This window comes from Rana temporaria, chromosome 5 (genome assembly GCF_905171775.1).
Source record: "Rana temporaria chromosome 5, aRanTem1.1, whole genome shotgun sequence".
In the NCBI taxonomy this organism is placed as follows: Eukaryota; Metazoa; Chordata; class Amphibia; order Anura; family Ranidae; genus Rana; species Rana temporaria.
In genome coordinates this window covers 14,573,994-14,587,672 of record NC_053493.1, presented here as the reverse complement: position 1 = coordinate 14,587,672, position 13,679 = coordinate 14,573,994, and the positions used below count along the sequence as shown (strand labels likewise).

At 50.4% G+C, this 13,679-nt stretch overlaps 1 protein-coding gene across 1 annotated transcript in view; it reads right to left on the bottom strand.

Annotated features, from left to right (window-relative positions):
* The window catches only part of PYCR3 (pyrroline-5-carboxylate reductase 3), a 28,407-nt gene that overhangs the window by 4,042 nt on the left and 10,686 nt on the right, over positions 1-13,679 (bottom strand). The window contains exon 4 of the mRNA XM_040352209.1: positions 2,850-3,062. Within this exon, the coding sequence (XP_040208143.1) occupies positions 2,850-3,062 (213 nt within the window). The remainder of the gene's footprint in view (positions 1-2,849; positions 3,063-13,679) is intronic.

The following is a 13,679-nucleotide window of genomic DNA, read 5'->3' as shown; positions in this document are numbered from 1 at the left end:
CCTAGAACACTCCACTATGCAAATCTGAGAAGTCCCTGCCCCCCCCCCCTGCCACTCACAGATCACTACCGGTTCTCTCAGTGTGATGGACAGGTACCCCGATTTCTCCGCCGAATTTGGGAATCGCATCATTGAGTGCAGGGCCACCATCAGAGAGGTACAGGCAGTACACCTGTAAGGGGCCCGGGTGGCAACCCCCGTAAAAAAAAAAAAAAAGGGACAATTTTTTTTTAGGGGTACGGGGGGCCCGGAGATCCCCAGGGCCCCTAGTGACAACCCCGCTTTTTTTTTATAAAAAAAATATATTATATATATATATATATATATATATATATTTTTTTTTATTATTATTATAGGGTCCAGAGGTCCCCAGGGCCCCGGATGGCAACCCCCCTTTTTTTCTAAAAAAAAAAACATTTTTTTATATTATTTTATTTCTTTTTTTTATATATATATATTTTTTTTATTAAAGGGCTCAGAGGTCCCCAGGACCCCATGTGGCAAACCCCCTTTTTGTATTTGTTATAAATGCTTATTTTTTTATTTTTGTTTATATATATTTATTTTTTATGTTTTTATTAAAGGGCACAGAGGTCCCCAGAGCCCTGGATGGCAACCCCCCCTAATTTTTTTTATTATATATATTTTTTTATTAAAGGGCCCAGAGGTTTCTTTTTTTTATTATTATTATTAAAGGGCCCAGAGGTCCCGGATGGCAACCCCCCTTTTTTTTTGTAAAGGCCCCCCCCCCCGCTTCTCAATTTCAGGCGGCAGTACCCCCCCCCCCCGGTTCTCTGCTCCAGGGGGCCCATGCCTGAAGCTGTGTAAGGGGCCCCATAATTCCTGATGGCTGCCCTGATTGGGTGCCATGACTTTCAAGGCTCCTGGCGTGCACACGTGTCTATAAAGTATAAAGCCTCGTACACGCGATCGGATTTCCAAATCGGACAAAGCTGTGGAATTTGGTCCGAAGGGCGTTGGCCGCGAACTTGTCTTGCATACAAATGGCAAAACTTTGTCAGCCAACAAACGCGAAACTACGTGTTTTTTCAGCTCTTTAGCGCCACCCTTTGGGCAACTTCTGCTAATGTTGTCTTACGGTGAGCATTGATTCTGAGCATGCGTGTTTGGACTTCTGTACACACGATCGGATAATCCAACATCACACATTTGTTGTCGCAAAATTTTAACGCATGCCTATCCCACATTTGTCTTCGGAAAACCCGACAACAATTGTCCGATGGAGCGTACAAATCGGATTTTTCGATAACAGCCTCTCATCACACAATTCCTGTCGAAAAATCCGATCACGTGTAAAGTTTGGCGCACACAGTTGTGGCGTTATTAAGGTCAGTACACACGATCGGATTTTCCGACAACAATTGTGTGACGGCAGGGTTTTCGTCAGATAATCTGACCGTTTGTACGCTCCATTGGACAACTGTTGTCGGAATTTCCGACAACAAATGTTGGATAGCATGCTTTTAAATTTTCCAAATGTGTGTTGTCGGATTATCCGATCGTGTGTTAACACAAGTCCAGTACAAACACGCATGCTCAGAAGCAATACTCACCATAACGCCACATTAGCAGAAGTTGCCCAAAGTGTGGCGCTAAAGAGCAGAAAAACCACATCGTTTTGCGTTTGTTGGCTGAAAAAGTTCTGCCGTCTGTATGCAGAACAAGTTCACGGCCGACGCCCTTCGGACAAAATTCCACGGATTTGTCAGGACGCAAATCCGACCGTGTGTACGAGGCGTAACTAGCTTTATTGTAGCGCGAGAGTACTTTGTGTTACAATTAGGGTTGTCCCGATATCGATACCGAGTATTTGCGGGAGTACTTGTACTCCCGCAAATACCCCCGATGCCTGAATAGAATACTTGCCCCCCCGTATATTGCAAATCCGCCGCTGCCGCGTTAATCACCGTGCGGCGAACATTACAGACACCTTTAGTTTGAATAGCTATTTTGCACGCCGCGCCGTGTATAGACACTCCCCCTTGGACGGATCTGTCCAATCCCGAGCAAGGGGGAGTGTCCTTTACACGGCGTGGCAGGGAAAACAGCTATTCAAACGAAAGCTGCCTGTAATGTTCGCTGCATGGTGATTAACGCGGCGGCGGGATCATCATTAGGTATGGGGGACATGGCTGCATATGTTTGGGGACATGGCTGCATATATGGGGGGGACATGGCTGCATATATGGGGGGACATGGCTGCATATATGGGGGGGGACATGGCTGCATATATGTGGGGGGACATGGCTGCATATATGGGGGGACATGGCTGCATATATGTGGGGGGACATGGCTGCATATATGTGGGGGGACATGGCTGCATATATGTGGGGGGACATGGCTGCATATATGTGGGGGGACATGGCTGCATATATGTGGGGGGACATGGCTGCATATATGTGGGGGGACATGGCTGCATATATGTGGGGGGACATGGCTGCATATATGTGGGGGGACATGGCTGCATATATGTGGGGGGACATGGCTGCATATATGTGGGGGGACATGGCTGCATATATGTGGAGGGACATGGCTGCATTTGTTGGGGGACATGGCTGCATATATGGGGAGGCATGGCTGCATATATGTGGGGGGACATGGCTGCATTTGGGGATTTTTACATTTAAAAATAAGTATCGGTATTCGGTATCGGGGAGTACATTTAAAAAAAGTATCGGTACTTGTACTCGGTCCTAAAAAAGTGGTATCGGGACATCCCTAGTTACAATCATACATGATGGCCAACAGCCCCCAGGAGATAAAGAGGAGAAAATAAAGAGGACCTGTATAAAAGCTGGCCCGTCTCACACAACCTTCTGTGTACTCACATAGGCCACCCCGCTGCCGCTGAGCCCCGTGTGGATATCGATGTAGGTCTCCGGAGTCTCCTCACACAACCCACAGTCAGACAGAAGGTTCTTCAACATGTCCGCCTCCCCCGGCCCCGCACAGGAACCGCGGGCGAAGACCACGGCCCCCTCCTGGACCAAACACGGCAGGTTAGGACTCATCCGGAGGAACTTGGTCCCGCTGGGAGAGAGCTGCGGGGAAAGAAAAAAACATTTATACACAAAGGTCCAATCACCTTACTCCACTTACCACTGTGTAATATTCCCGCTCACCACTTCCAAGACAGAGACGCAATGTAACAATGTCGGCGGAACCAGAGTTCAGTTCTACCGCTTAACCACTTAAGGACAGAAGGTGTTTTCCAGATTTGGCGTTTACAAGACTAAAACAGTTTTTTTTGCTAGAAAATTACTTAAAACCCCCAAACATTATTTATTTATTTTTCTAACACCCTAGAGAATAAAATGGCAGTCATTGCAATACTTTTTGTCACACCGTATTTGCGCAGCGGTCTTACAAGCGCACTTTTTTTGGAAAAAATTCACTTATTGGAAATTAAAAAATAAGACAGCAATAAATTTGGCCCAATTGTTTTATATATTGTGAAAGATAATGTTACGCCGAGTAAAAGGATACCCAACATGTCACGCTTAAAAATTGCGCCCGCTCGTGGCATGGCGTCAAACTTTTACCCTTAAAAATCTCCATAGGCGACGTTTAAAAAATCCTACAGGTTTCATTTTTTGAGCTACAGAGGAGAATTATTGCTCTCGCTCCAACGATCGCGGCGATACCTCACTTGTGTGGTTTGAACACCGTTTTCATAGGCGGGCGCTACTCGCGTATGCGTTCGCTTCTGCGCGCGAGCTCGTCGGGACGGGGCGCTTTAAAAAAAAATGTTGTTTGTTTTCTTATTTATTTTATAATTTTTTACACTGAAATAAAAAAAATAAAACATTTATCGCTTTTATTCCTATTAAAAGGAATGTAAACATCCCTTGTAATAGAAAAAAGCATGACAGGTCCCCTTAAATATGAGATCTGAGATCTCATATTTAGACTTAAATGCAAAAAAATATTGAAATTTTGTAATTTGAATAAATGACAACAAAAAAAAAAAAAAAGGATTTTTGTACTCACCGTAAAATACATTTCTCTGAGTTCATAGACGGACACAGCCTCCATTGACCTTAGGGTTATGCTTCTTCCTACCAGGAGATTTAGGCAGAATTCTACAGCACTTAAGGTGTTAAAAACTTTCCTTCATGCCGCTCCTCTCAGGGGGCGTGGCTCCCCCAGGCATAACCCCCCACCCTGCTCCAGCAGCTTCAGTTCGTAACAAGCAGTACAAACCAAGGAGGGGTGGGTGCTGTGTCCGTCTATGAACTCAGAGAAATGGATTTTACGGTGAGTACAAAAATCCCTTTTTCTCTTTCGTTCATAGACGGACACAGCCTCCATTGACCTTAGGGACGTCCCCAAGCAGTGTCAAAAAACTAGGGGTGGGAAAAAAACCACACAGCAAACAACAGGTTACACCCCAAACAAAACCGGAGTTACTCAACGGAGGAACTCCAACCGTAAACTGCCGCCTGTAACACCCTGCGGCCGAATGAGGCATCCGAAGATGCACTCACATCCACCTTATAAAACTTTGAAAAAGTGTGGACCGACGACCAGGTCGCAGCCTTACACACCTGTAACACAGAGGCTTGATGTCGGAAAGCCCAGGAGGCCCCGATCGCCCTGGTCGAATGCGTCGTGACCCGAAAGGGAGGCGCCCGCCCCTTCAGGGCGTAGGCCTGAAGCACAACCTGTCGGATCCACCTGGAAATGGTGGCCGACGAGACTGCCAGGCCCTTACTGGGACCGGACACAGACACGAACAGCGAGTCCGACTTCCGGAACGGAGCTGTCGCCGACAAGTAAACTCGAAGGGCCCGAACCACATCCAGAGAATGTAAAATGGCTTCCTTCGGGTTCTTCGGCTGAGGACATAATGATGGAACAACAATGTCCTCGTTAATGTGAAAGGCCGAAACGACCTTCGGAAGAAAAGAAGGTCGCGGGCGCAGCACCGCCTTATCCTGATGGATGACCAAGTAGGGGGCCTTGAAAGACAGGGCCGCCAGTTCAGACAATCGTCTGATAGAGTTAATAGCTACCAGAAAGACCACCTTCTGCGACAAAGTCAGCAAAGGGATCTCCCGAATGTCCTCAAAGGGGGCACGCTGAAGCGCCGAGAGGACCAAGTTCAAGTCCCAAGAAGGTAGCGGAGGGCGCACCGGAGGGGCCACATGCCGGACCCCCTGCACAAACGTGCGAACCAAAGAGTGCGCTGCCAAGGGACGCTGAAAATAAACAGCCAGAGCAGAAATCTGACTCTTGATCGTGCACTGGTCCACTCCTCGCTGTAGGAACAGCAGGATCCGGGACACCACGTAAGTACGGGGGTGCCACTTCATCTCCTCACACATAGAGATGTATGCTTTCCATGTACGATGGTAAATTTTTCGAGAAGTGGACTTCCGTGCACGCAGCATGGTAGAGATTACCGGGCCCGACAGACCCCGGTCCTTCAGTACCTGGTTCTCAACAGCCACGCCGTTAAAGCCAGTGACCGTAAAGCAGGATGGAAGATCAGGCCCTGAGACAGGAGATCTTCCCTCAGAGGCAGACGCCAGGGGGCGTCTGCCACCAGACATACCAGGTCCGCGTACCAAGAGCGACGCGGCCAATCTGGGGGCGATCAGGATCGTTGGAATCCCTTCGGCTTCCACCCTGCGCAGCAGGCGGGGTAGGAGCCTTAGAGGAGGGAAGGCGTAAATCAGGTGATATTGACCCCAGGGAGTCACCAACGCGTCTGACGCGTCTGCCCACGGGTCCCTTGACCTGGCCACAAACCATGGTACCTTCCGATTGAGACGGGACGCCAGAAGGTCCACGTCTGGAGTGCCCCATTTTTGGCACAGGATCTGAAACACCTCCGGGTGGAGAGACCACTCCCCTTGATCCAGAGTCGTGCGTCGGCTTGCCAATTCAGAACTCCCGGAATGTATACCGCTGACAGGGCCGGAACGGACCTTTCGGCCCACCAAAGTATGTGAGCGACCTCCGTCGCCGCGGCCGAGCTCCATGTGCCGCCCTGATGATTGACGTACGCCACGGCCGTGGCGTTGTCGGACTGGATCCTGACAGGACGGCCCTGCAGCTCCAGGGACCACCTGACAAGGCACAGCTTGATTGCTCGGAGCTCCAGGATATTGATCGGCAGGCGGGACTCCTCCCGAGTCCAGCGCCCCTGGGCTGACTGGGTGCCCCCGCCCCCCCAGCCGAAGAAACTGGCGTCCGTCGTGACCACTGTCCAGCGGCACGGAAGAAAAGACATCCCGGACCGAAGCACCGGAGACGTCAGCCACCATGCCAGGGAAGACTTGGCCAGAAGGCTCAACCGAATTTGGCGATCCAGAGAAGATGGGACCCTGTCCCATCGTGACAGAATCTCCTTCTGTAGTACCCTGGTGTGGAATTGGGCATACGGAACCGCCTCGAAAGAGGCCACCATCAGACCCAGAACCCGCATGCAGAAGCGAAGAGATGACCACTTCTGGGTCGACAACTGTCTAACTGCAGATTGCAGGGTCCGCAGTTTTTCCGATGGGAGGAACACTTTTGCCTCCCCCGAATCCAAAACCAGCCCCAGGTGTTCCAGCCTCTGGGACGGAACCAACACTGATTTTTTGAGATTCAGAAGCCAGCCGAACTCCTGCAGAGTCCGACACGTGATGGACACGTCCTCCTCTAACTCTGAGCCTGAAGAAGCTCTCAGGAGAAGGTCGTCCAGGTATCCCACGATAGCCATCCCTCGCTGCCTTAGCAAGGCCAGGATCGGGGCGAGCACCTTGGTGAACACCCGTGGTGCCGACGCCAGCCCGAACGGGAGGGCCACGAATTGATAGTGGTCCTCCCCGATCGCAAAGCGCAGATACCTTTGGTGGCTCGTGCAAACGGGGACATGCAGGTATGCGTCCACGATGTCCAAGGACGCCATGAAGTCCCCCTCGTGGAGGGCCGCTATGATAGAACGGACCGACTCCATCCTGAATCGCTGCACCTTGACAAAGGAGTTGAGGGCCTTTAGGTCCAGGACAGGGCGAACCCCTCCCTTCTTGGGGACCACGAACAGATTGGAGTAGAACCCCCGAAACCGTTCCAGCGAGGGGACCGGCACAACCACCCCCCTGTCCAGAAGATCCTGGACAGCCCCGGACAGGGCTAGCCGACGATCCGGAGGAAGCTGGAGGTTGGATGGAAAAAATCTGTTTGGGGGACAAGAAAGGAACTCTATCTTGTACCCCGAGGCGACCACCTCGCAAACCCAACGGTCGGACAGAAGAGAATTCCACCGATCCGCGAAGTCGTGAAGCCGTCCCCCCACCCGAGACCCGGGCGGGGGCAGACCTTCATGCGGAAGCAGGCTTGTCCGCAGGCTTGTTTGGTTTGTTGAACCAGGGGCGCTTACGCCCGGCAGCAGGGGCTTTTGCACCTTGCGGACCTTTTCCAGCCGCGCTGGGCGCACGAAAAAAACGCTTAGGGGTAGTAAAAGTAGGACCTTGCTTGCGGCGAGGTTCCTTACCCTTCCCCGACTGAGGGAGCAAGGTGCTCTTACCTCCAGTGGCATCCTTAATGATGTCATCCAGGGATGCCCCAAAAAGCCGTCCGCCCTTAAAGGGCAAATCTACCAAGGCCTTTTTTGAGGACTGGTCAGCCGACCAGCACTTCAGCCATATAAGGCGGCGCAGAACCACTGCGTAGACAGAAGCCCTGGAAAGCAAGGGAATCGAATCCATAGCCGCCTCGCAGAGAAACTTCTGACCCTGAATCAACTGTTCAGCCAGGTCCCTAGAGGACTCGGAAGCACCTTGGACCTCCAGCTCCTGCAGCAGGAGCTTCGCCCTTTCAGTTAGCGTCTGAGCAACCAGGGCTCCGGCCAGAGCCGGCCTTACCGCCGAACCCACCACCGAGAACAGGGAGCGGGCCACGGCCTCCACTCTCCTATCAGCGGGGTCCTTGAAAGCAGGAGCCCCCTTGTAGAATCTGCTGTATTTTACAAGGCTATTTAATATAATCTAAACTAATAATCTCAAGAGATATTCACAGGTTCCCTCTATCTACTGCATAAATGGATTCATTGATCTACGCCTATTAAGACACACACACACGCACTGCTGCTGGTAAAATGAACATCTGTGTTTATTCCCAAGAAAATAGGGATAGTCCGATATTACACATTAAAACATTATAATATACATACATATACAAGAGAAATTCATAGCTACTTATCACATCTGTAAAATCAGCTGGTCAGCAATGAGCCTAGAGCTCCCATGGCCGGTATCAAGAGGAGAGAGAAAGCGGGAGACGGCCTTGGCATGGCCACATGTCTTAGACCTAAGATGGCCACCAGGTTTCCATGAAGCTTTTGGCCAGCCAAGATCTTCACTCACCTCACATCCAAGAGAATAGACAGCTCTCAAAGAGCCCCACTCACTCAACACTCATTCAAAAACCCCACCCATATTTGCCTATCCAATCAGCTGCACTTCCAAAACATTCCCTCCTCTGGGGGGGGGGTATTGCAGTCCATTTGTCACAAAACTCTTTGAAGCCTGTAGCACAGCAATGCAAACTGCAGGGGGCCCACTTCCTCTGTAGCTTCAAATAAACCATGGGGTCAAGTGTCATTCCATTGTAAACCCAGATCTCTTTAGCCCAGATTATTTTGACTGTACTCCAACATATGCCGCTTTGCGCCTGAAAGGCGCATATTACCCTTCTTCAGCCACGGTTCCCATTGAACAGTCCATGTGGTCCAAACAGTCCTCAACTGTTTCAATGTGTAGCGTTCTTCAAAATGCGCCTCAGACACAGCTCCTATGGCACAGTCCATAACTAACTTCAACATGTGATTCCGAACCAGTACCTCTGGAACAGTCTTTCATTCTTTAACATGTGAAACAGCTCCTATGGAACAGTCCATAAATGTCTTAACGCAGGTGGCTTCCCAACCTGTTTTTCCGGACCAGTACCTATGGAACAGCACTTAATGGTTTTACCTTATTGCGCCTCTAAACATAGGCTTCCGAACCAACTCCCATGGAACAGTCCATAACAGTTCTAACGAGCTGTGCTTCTCAACACATGCCGCTTTGCTACTGGGTGACACACCGACATCATTCTTCCGTGACAGCTTCCCTGTCACCATTCTGTATCTTCTTCTTTCTGCCATCTTCAGGACGGCGTGCAGTACGGGCAAGGGGTGTCCATTCACTCATCATTCACCAGCACACACTCAGAGCAGCATCTTAACCCGCTTTCAGATACAGAGTCTCAAGGAGGGCCTTTTCTTGCCCATCTTACTAGCCTAAAATACACAGTTATCACACTACACCATGATATAAATCAACCCATTACCATAATATCTACATATATGCATATGACCCATCAAATTACATATCCCGCTCCCAACCTTCTATAACTCTTTACTGTAAATACGGGTCGGGATTATGCAGGCTTGCCCACAGTGGTTTTACCTACCGCAACTTGGCCTGTCTGCGGTACCTCAGGGATCTAACTTGGCAGCAAAGTCCCTAATTTGTACAAAGAAACCCACCGTCAATTCGTCCCTCAACTTGCATAGATAAGCAGGAGAGCTTTCTATAAGTTTTGAGTCTAACAACACATATAAATCTCAAACAATGACACCAAAACCCACACAATTCTATCCCTGTGACTGGATTCCAGTGACCATGCCCAGGGTATCTTGCACCTCTACATACCGTTAGGTTCCAGAAATACCTTTGTTACATGACTGACGTTACCTTGGTATCCTTTAGGACAAGGACGAACTTGTCTATGTCATAAATAATACCCAGGTGCTTCCTTCCCAGCAATGATCTCTCCATCCCGAACACAGAGTACTGTGTATCGACCTGGTATGCAGAGGACATCGTGGTCATGCTTTCGACAGAGGGAAATATAGACCTGCCCCCCGCTTCTGCACTCTCTGACCACATGTGGGTCATTTAGCCACACATGCAACAAGATAGAATCCCCAGTCAGTAAGCCCATTGATGCCACACAATATACAGACCGAGTCTGCACTTCTGTACATGGCTCATACAGCACACCCTTTCACAATCCGAACCAGTACAGCCCGTCCAGGCATTCGATTACCACTTTGGATTACTGTAAGAGACATGTTTTGCAAAGTCTTACTGAGCGGTGATGCTAACTCATCAGGCCACTGCCCCTCATAGAGAGACTGTACAATCAGCTTGATGGTGGTCGATAACTCCGCCTGCCGCTGCGTGCACGCCAGAGCCCCTGACATATCTATCCTATACCATCTCACACTGTCTATCAACCTCTCACCCTGGTTGAAAAAATCTTGAGCCACTTTACACTGGATCCTTTTCCCCCCAACATAGTGCTGAATACATCCCTCTTCTTCTGGTTACTCCTCAGAGATAAGCACCCTGAACCTCACTCTGCGTCCGCACATCTCTGAGAGCAAGCCACAAATATATCACATTTGATTCAGAGTATATTCAGCACATATAGGGTACTAGGACTCTATCAACCACTGCGAGATGCTGAAGCACCATGTGATGACGGCATACTGTACCCTGATAGCCAGCGTTTATTGTCACTGGCATTACCCATGCAGGGTTTCAACCTCTCAGGTAAGACATCAATTAGGTGTATCTCCCACATGTCCAGTATCTGAGAGCTTCTCTATAGGACTGCTAAGATTGAGACACCGCCCCTACGAGGACGCTTTCACCCCATTGATATATCACCTGGCACCCTCTAGTCTGGCCCACATACACTGTATTATGCATAAGTGCCAGCCTCCTAGGTACCTGCACCATGTCAATACATCTAAATAAAAAAAAAATTCCTTTCCTAATAAACAAAAAACATATTCTGCAACTCTCCTCCACAGGCAACGTAGTAGCTTTACTCAGTCTGGACACAGGAGGGTCCACCGACGGAGGAGTGACCCACTTTTTTAAAAAGTCCTCCTCCAGGGGGTAACGGGTAGCAAAGCTTTTAGGAACAGTAAAAGCCTTTTGCGGTGTATCCCATTCCTTATATAACATATTGTCTAAATAAGGAACACAGGGGAATACCTTAGCGGTACGCGGTGGTTTGCGGAATCCAAAAGGGACTGACACCGCTGGTGTCTCCGCCACATCCTCTAAATGAAGAGTCTCACGTACCGCAGTAATAAGAGCTCCAACAAATTCCTTGTCAGCAGACTCCGCAGCAGAGTCATCCTCGCTGTCCATGTGGGTTAAGCCTGCATCCTCTGACACGACAGAACCAGAAGCAGCAACAGCGTCCGAGATATCCCCAGAAACAGCCTCCAGGGGGGGGGGGGGGCGCTTTTTACCCCCCAACCGAGCACTGGCAGCTTAAAACCTGGTGAGAAAAGACTCCAGGACAGCCGACACCGACTCAACAGATGTGGCAGGGGAAGGGGCACTAAGGGTTAATTCCGGCATTGTAACGAATGAGGGGCCTGATTCAGGCTCCATATTGCAGCTGCCGTGTCACCCCTACTGCCAAGGGCAGGAAAAAAGTCCCCCACAGGTCACCTCCCGGCCGATAGAGCACAGTATGGGGCCCCCTGAGACTCACCACCCCCCTGGTACAGCGCGGTCTGTGAAGGCAAGTGTGTGCTGAGGAGAAGCTGCTGCGCTGCGTCTGTCCGCTCAGAGGATTCGCGGTCTTTTTTCCCCGCCGAAACGGCCACTAGAGGCCGAACTAGTGCTGAAAACGGCGCCGCCACAAGAAAAATGGCCGCCGAATAATACAAGCGCGGCTCCGGCAAAATGGACGCCATGGCGCAGTTTTAAAAAGACAGTGTACCCAAAAAAGACAGTACACCAAAACAGCACACAGCACACACAAAAATGCCCAGAATGACCACCACAGTCCCCTGCAGTGACACAGAACAGCCCCAGCCATACCCGAGTGAAAAATATGAGCCCCAGGGAAAAAAAACCTGCACAGCCGTCACCCAAAGGGGAAAGGAGGGAAGGAATAAGGGAGAGAGGAAAGCAGGGAAAAACCCTCAGTCGACCTCCCAAAGGAACACATTCCAGCCAGACCACTTACCTGAGTAAGGGGCCACTACTTACCTGTCCTGCGACTACCCGGCTGGAGGTATCCCAGACAGACCAACGTCCGCGAACAGCATGGTAGTCAGCCAGACACACTGTGACAAGGCCATAGAGACTGGTCATATGTGTGCCCTAGAACCGAAGTTCCCCGGCGGCCCCTGGAGCAACGGGGCCTGTCGTGGACGTCCCAAAGCGGAGCTGAGGGCCGGCACACGCTCGAAGGCCGAACCTGGGGGGACTACAAGGGTCGAGGACCCAGCCTGTCACCCAGTCGGCTGTTGATAGAAGAATCGCAGGATTCAAAAAAATAAATAAAAAAAGCGAGGAAAAAACTCGCAAGATGCAAAAAAATTTTGCAAGAAAAAACTCCAGAGTCCAGGACTCCAGAGAGAGCCTGACTCTCCTGACGGTTAGGCAGAAACAAACTGAAGCTGCTGGAGCAGGGTGTGGGTTATGCCTGGGGGAGCCACGCCCCCTGGGAGGAGCGGCATGAAGGAAAGTTTTTAACACCTTAAGTGCTGTAGAATTCTGCCTAAAGGCTGTGTCCGTCTATGAACGAAAGAGAAATGTCTCTTTAAGACGCTGGGCGGGACTGACGTTTTGACGTCACTTCCGCTCAGCAATGCTATGGGGACGGGTGGGGGCCATCTTGCCCTCACTCGCATCCCCACACAGCAGCTGAAAGGACCCGATCGCCTCCGCCGCTACCGACGGCTCCGGTAAGTGGCGGAGGGCGCGGGAGAGCGGTGGGAGGGGCCCTCTCCCGTCACCGATAACGGTGATCTTGCGGCGAATCTGCCACGGAGACCACCGTTATCGTTTACAGGACCAATCAAGCTAAAGATGGATATCTCGGTTGTGGCAGCAGCTGCTGCCGTTACCGAGATATCCATCTTTAAAAACAGGATGTATATATATACAGTGGGCGGGCGTTAAGTGGTTAAGGACCGGAAGGATTTGCCCCTTTAATGACCGGGCCATTTTTTGCGATACGGCACTGCGTCGCTTAACTGACAATTGCGCGGTCGTGCGACGCTGTACCCAAACAAAGTGTCTTTTTTCCCCAACAAATAGAGCTTTCCTTTGGTGGTATTTAATCTGCAGCTTTTATTGTTTGTGCTAAAAAAAAAAAAAAAAAAGAGTGACAATTTTGTAAAAAAAAAACCAAAAAACCACAGTAGTGATTAACCACTTGAGAGCCGCGCTATAGACGAAAGACGTCTACAGCAGCGCGGCTCTCAACTGCCGGGTGGACGTCCTGCTATTTACATTCCCCACGCGCGCCGCCGAGGGCGTGCAGTGGGGAAAAACTGCGCCTGGTGTGTCACGTGGCGCCGATGCGCGTGCCTGGCCGCCACGATGTCCGCCAGGTACCCGCGATCGGTAGCGACAGAGCAAGGACATGGAGATCTGTGTGTGTAAACACAGAGCTCCACGTCCTGTCAGGGAGAGAGGAGACCGATCTGTGTCCCTTGTACATAGGGACACAGATCGGTCACCTCCCCCAGCCAGTCCCCTCCCCCACAGTAAGAATCACTCCCAGGGAATACATTTAACCCCTTCCTCGCCCCCCTAGTGTTAACCCCTTATACAGTATATTTATAGCACTGTTCGCTG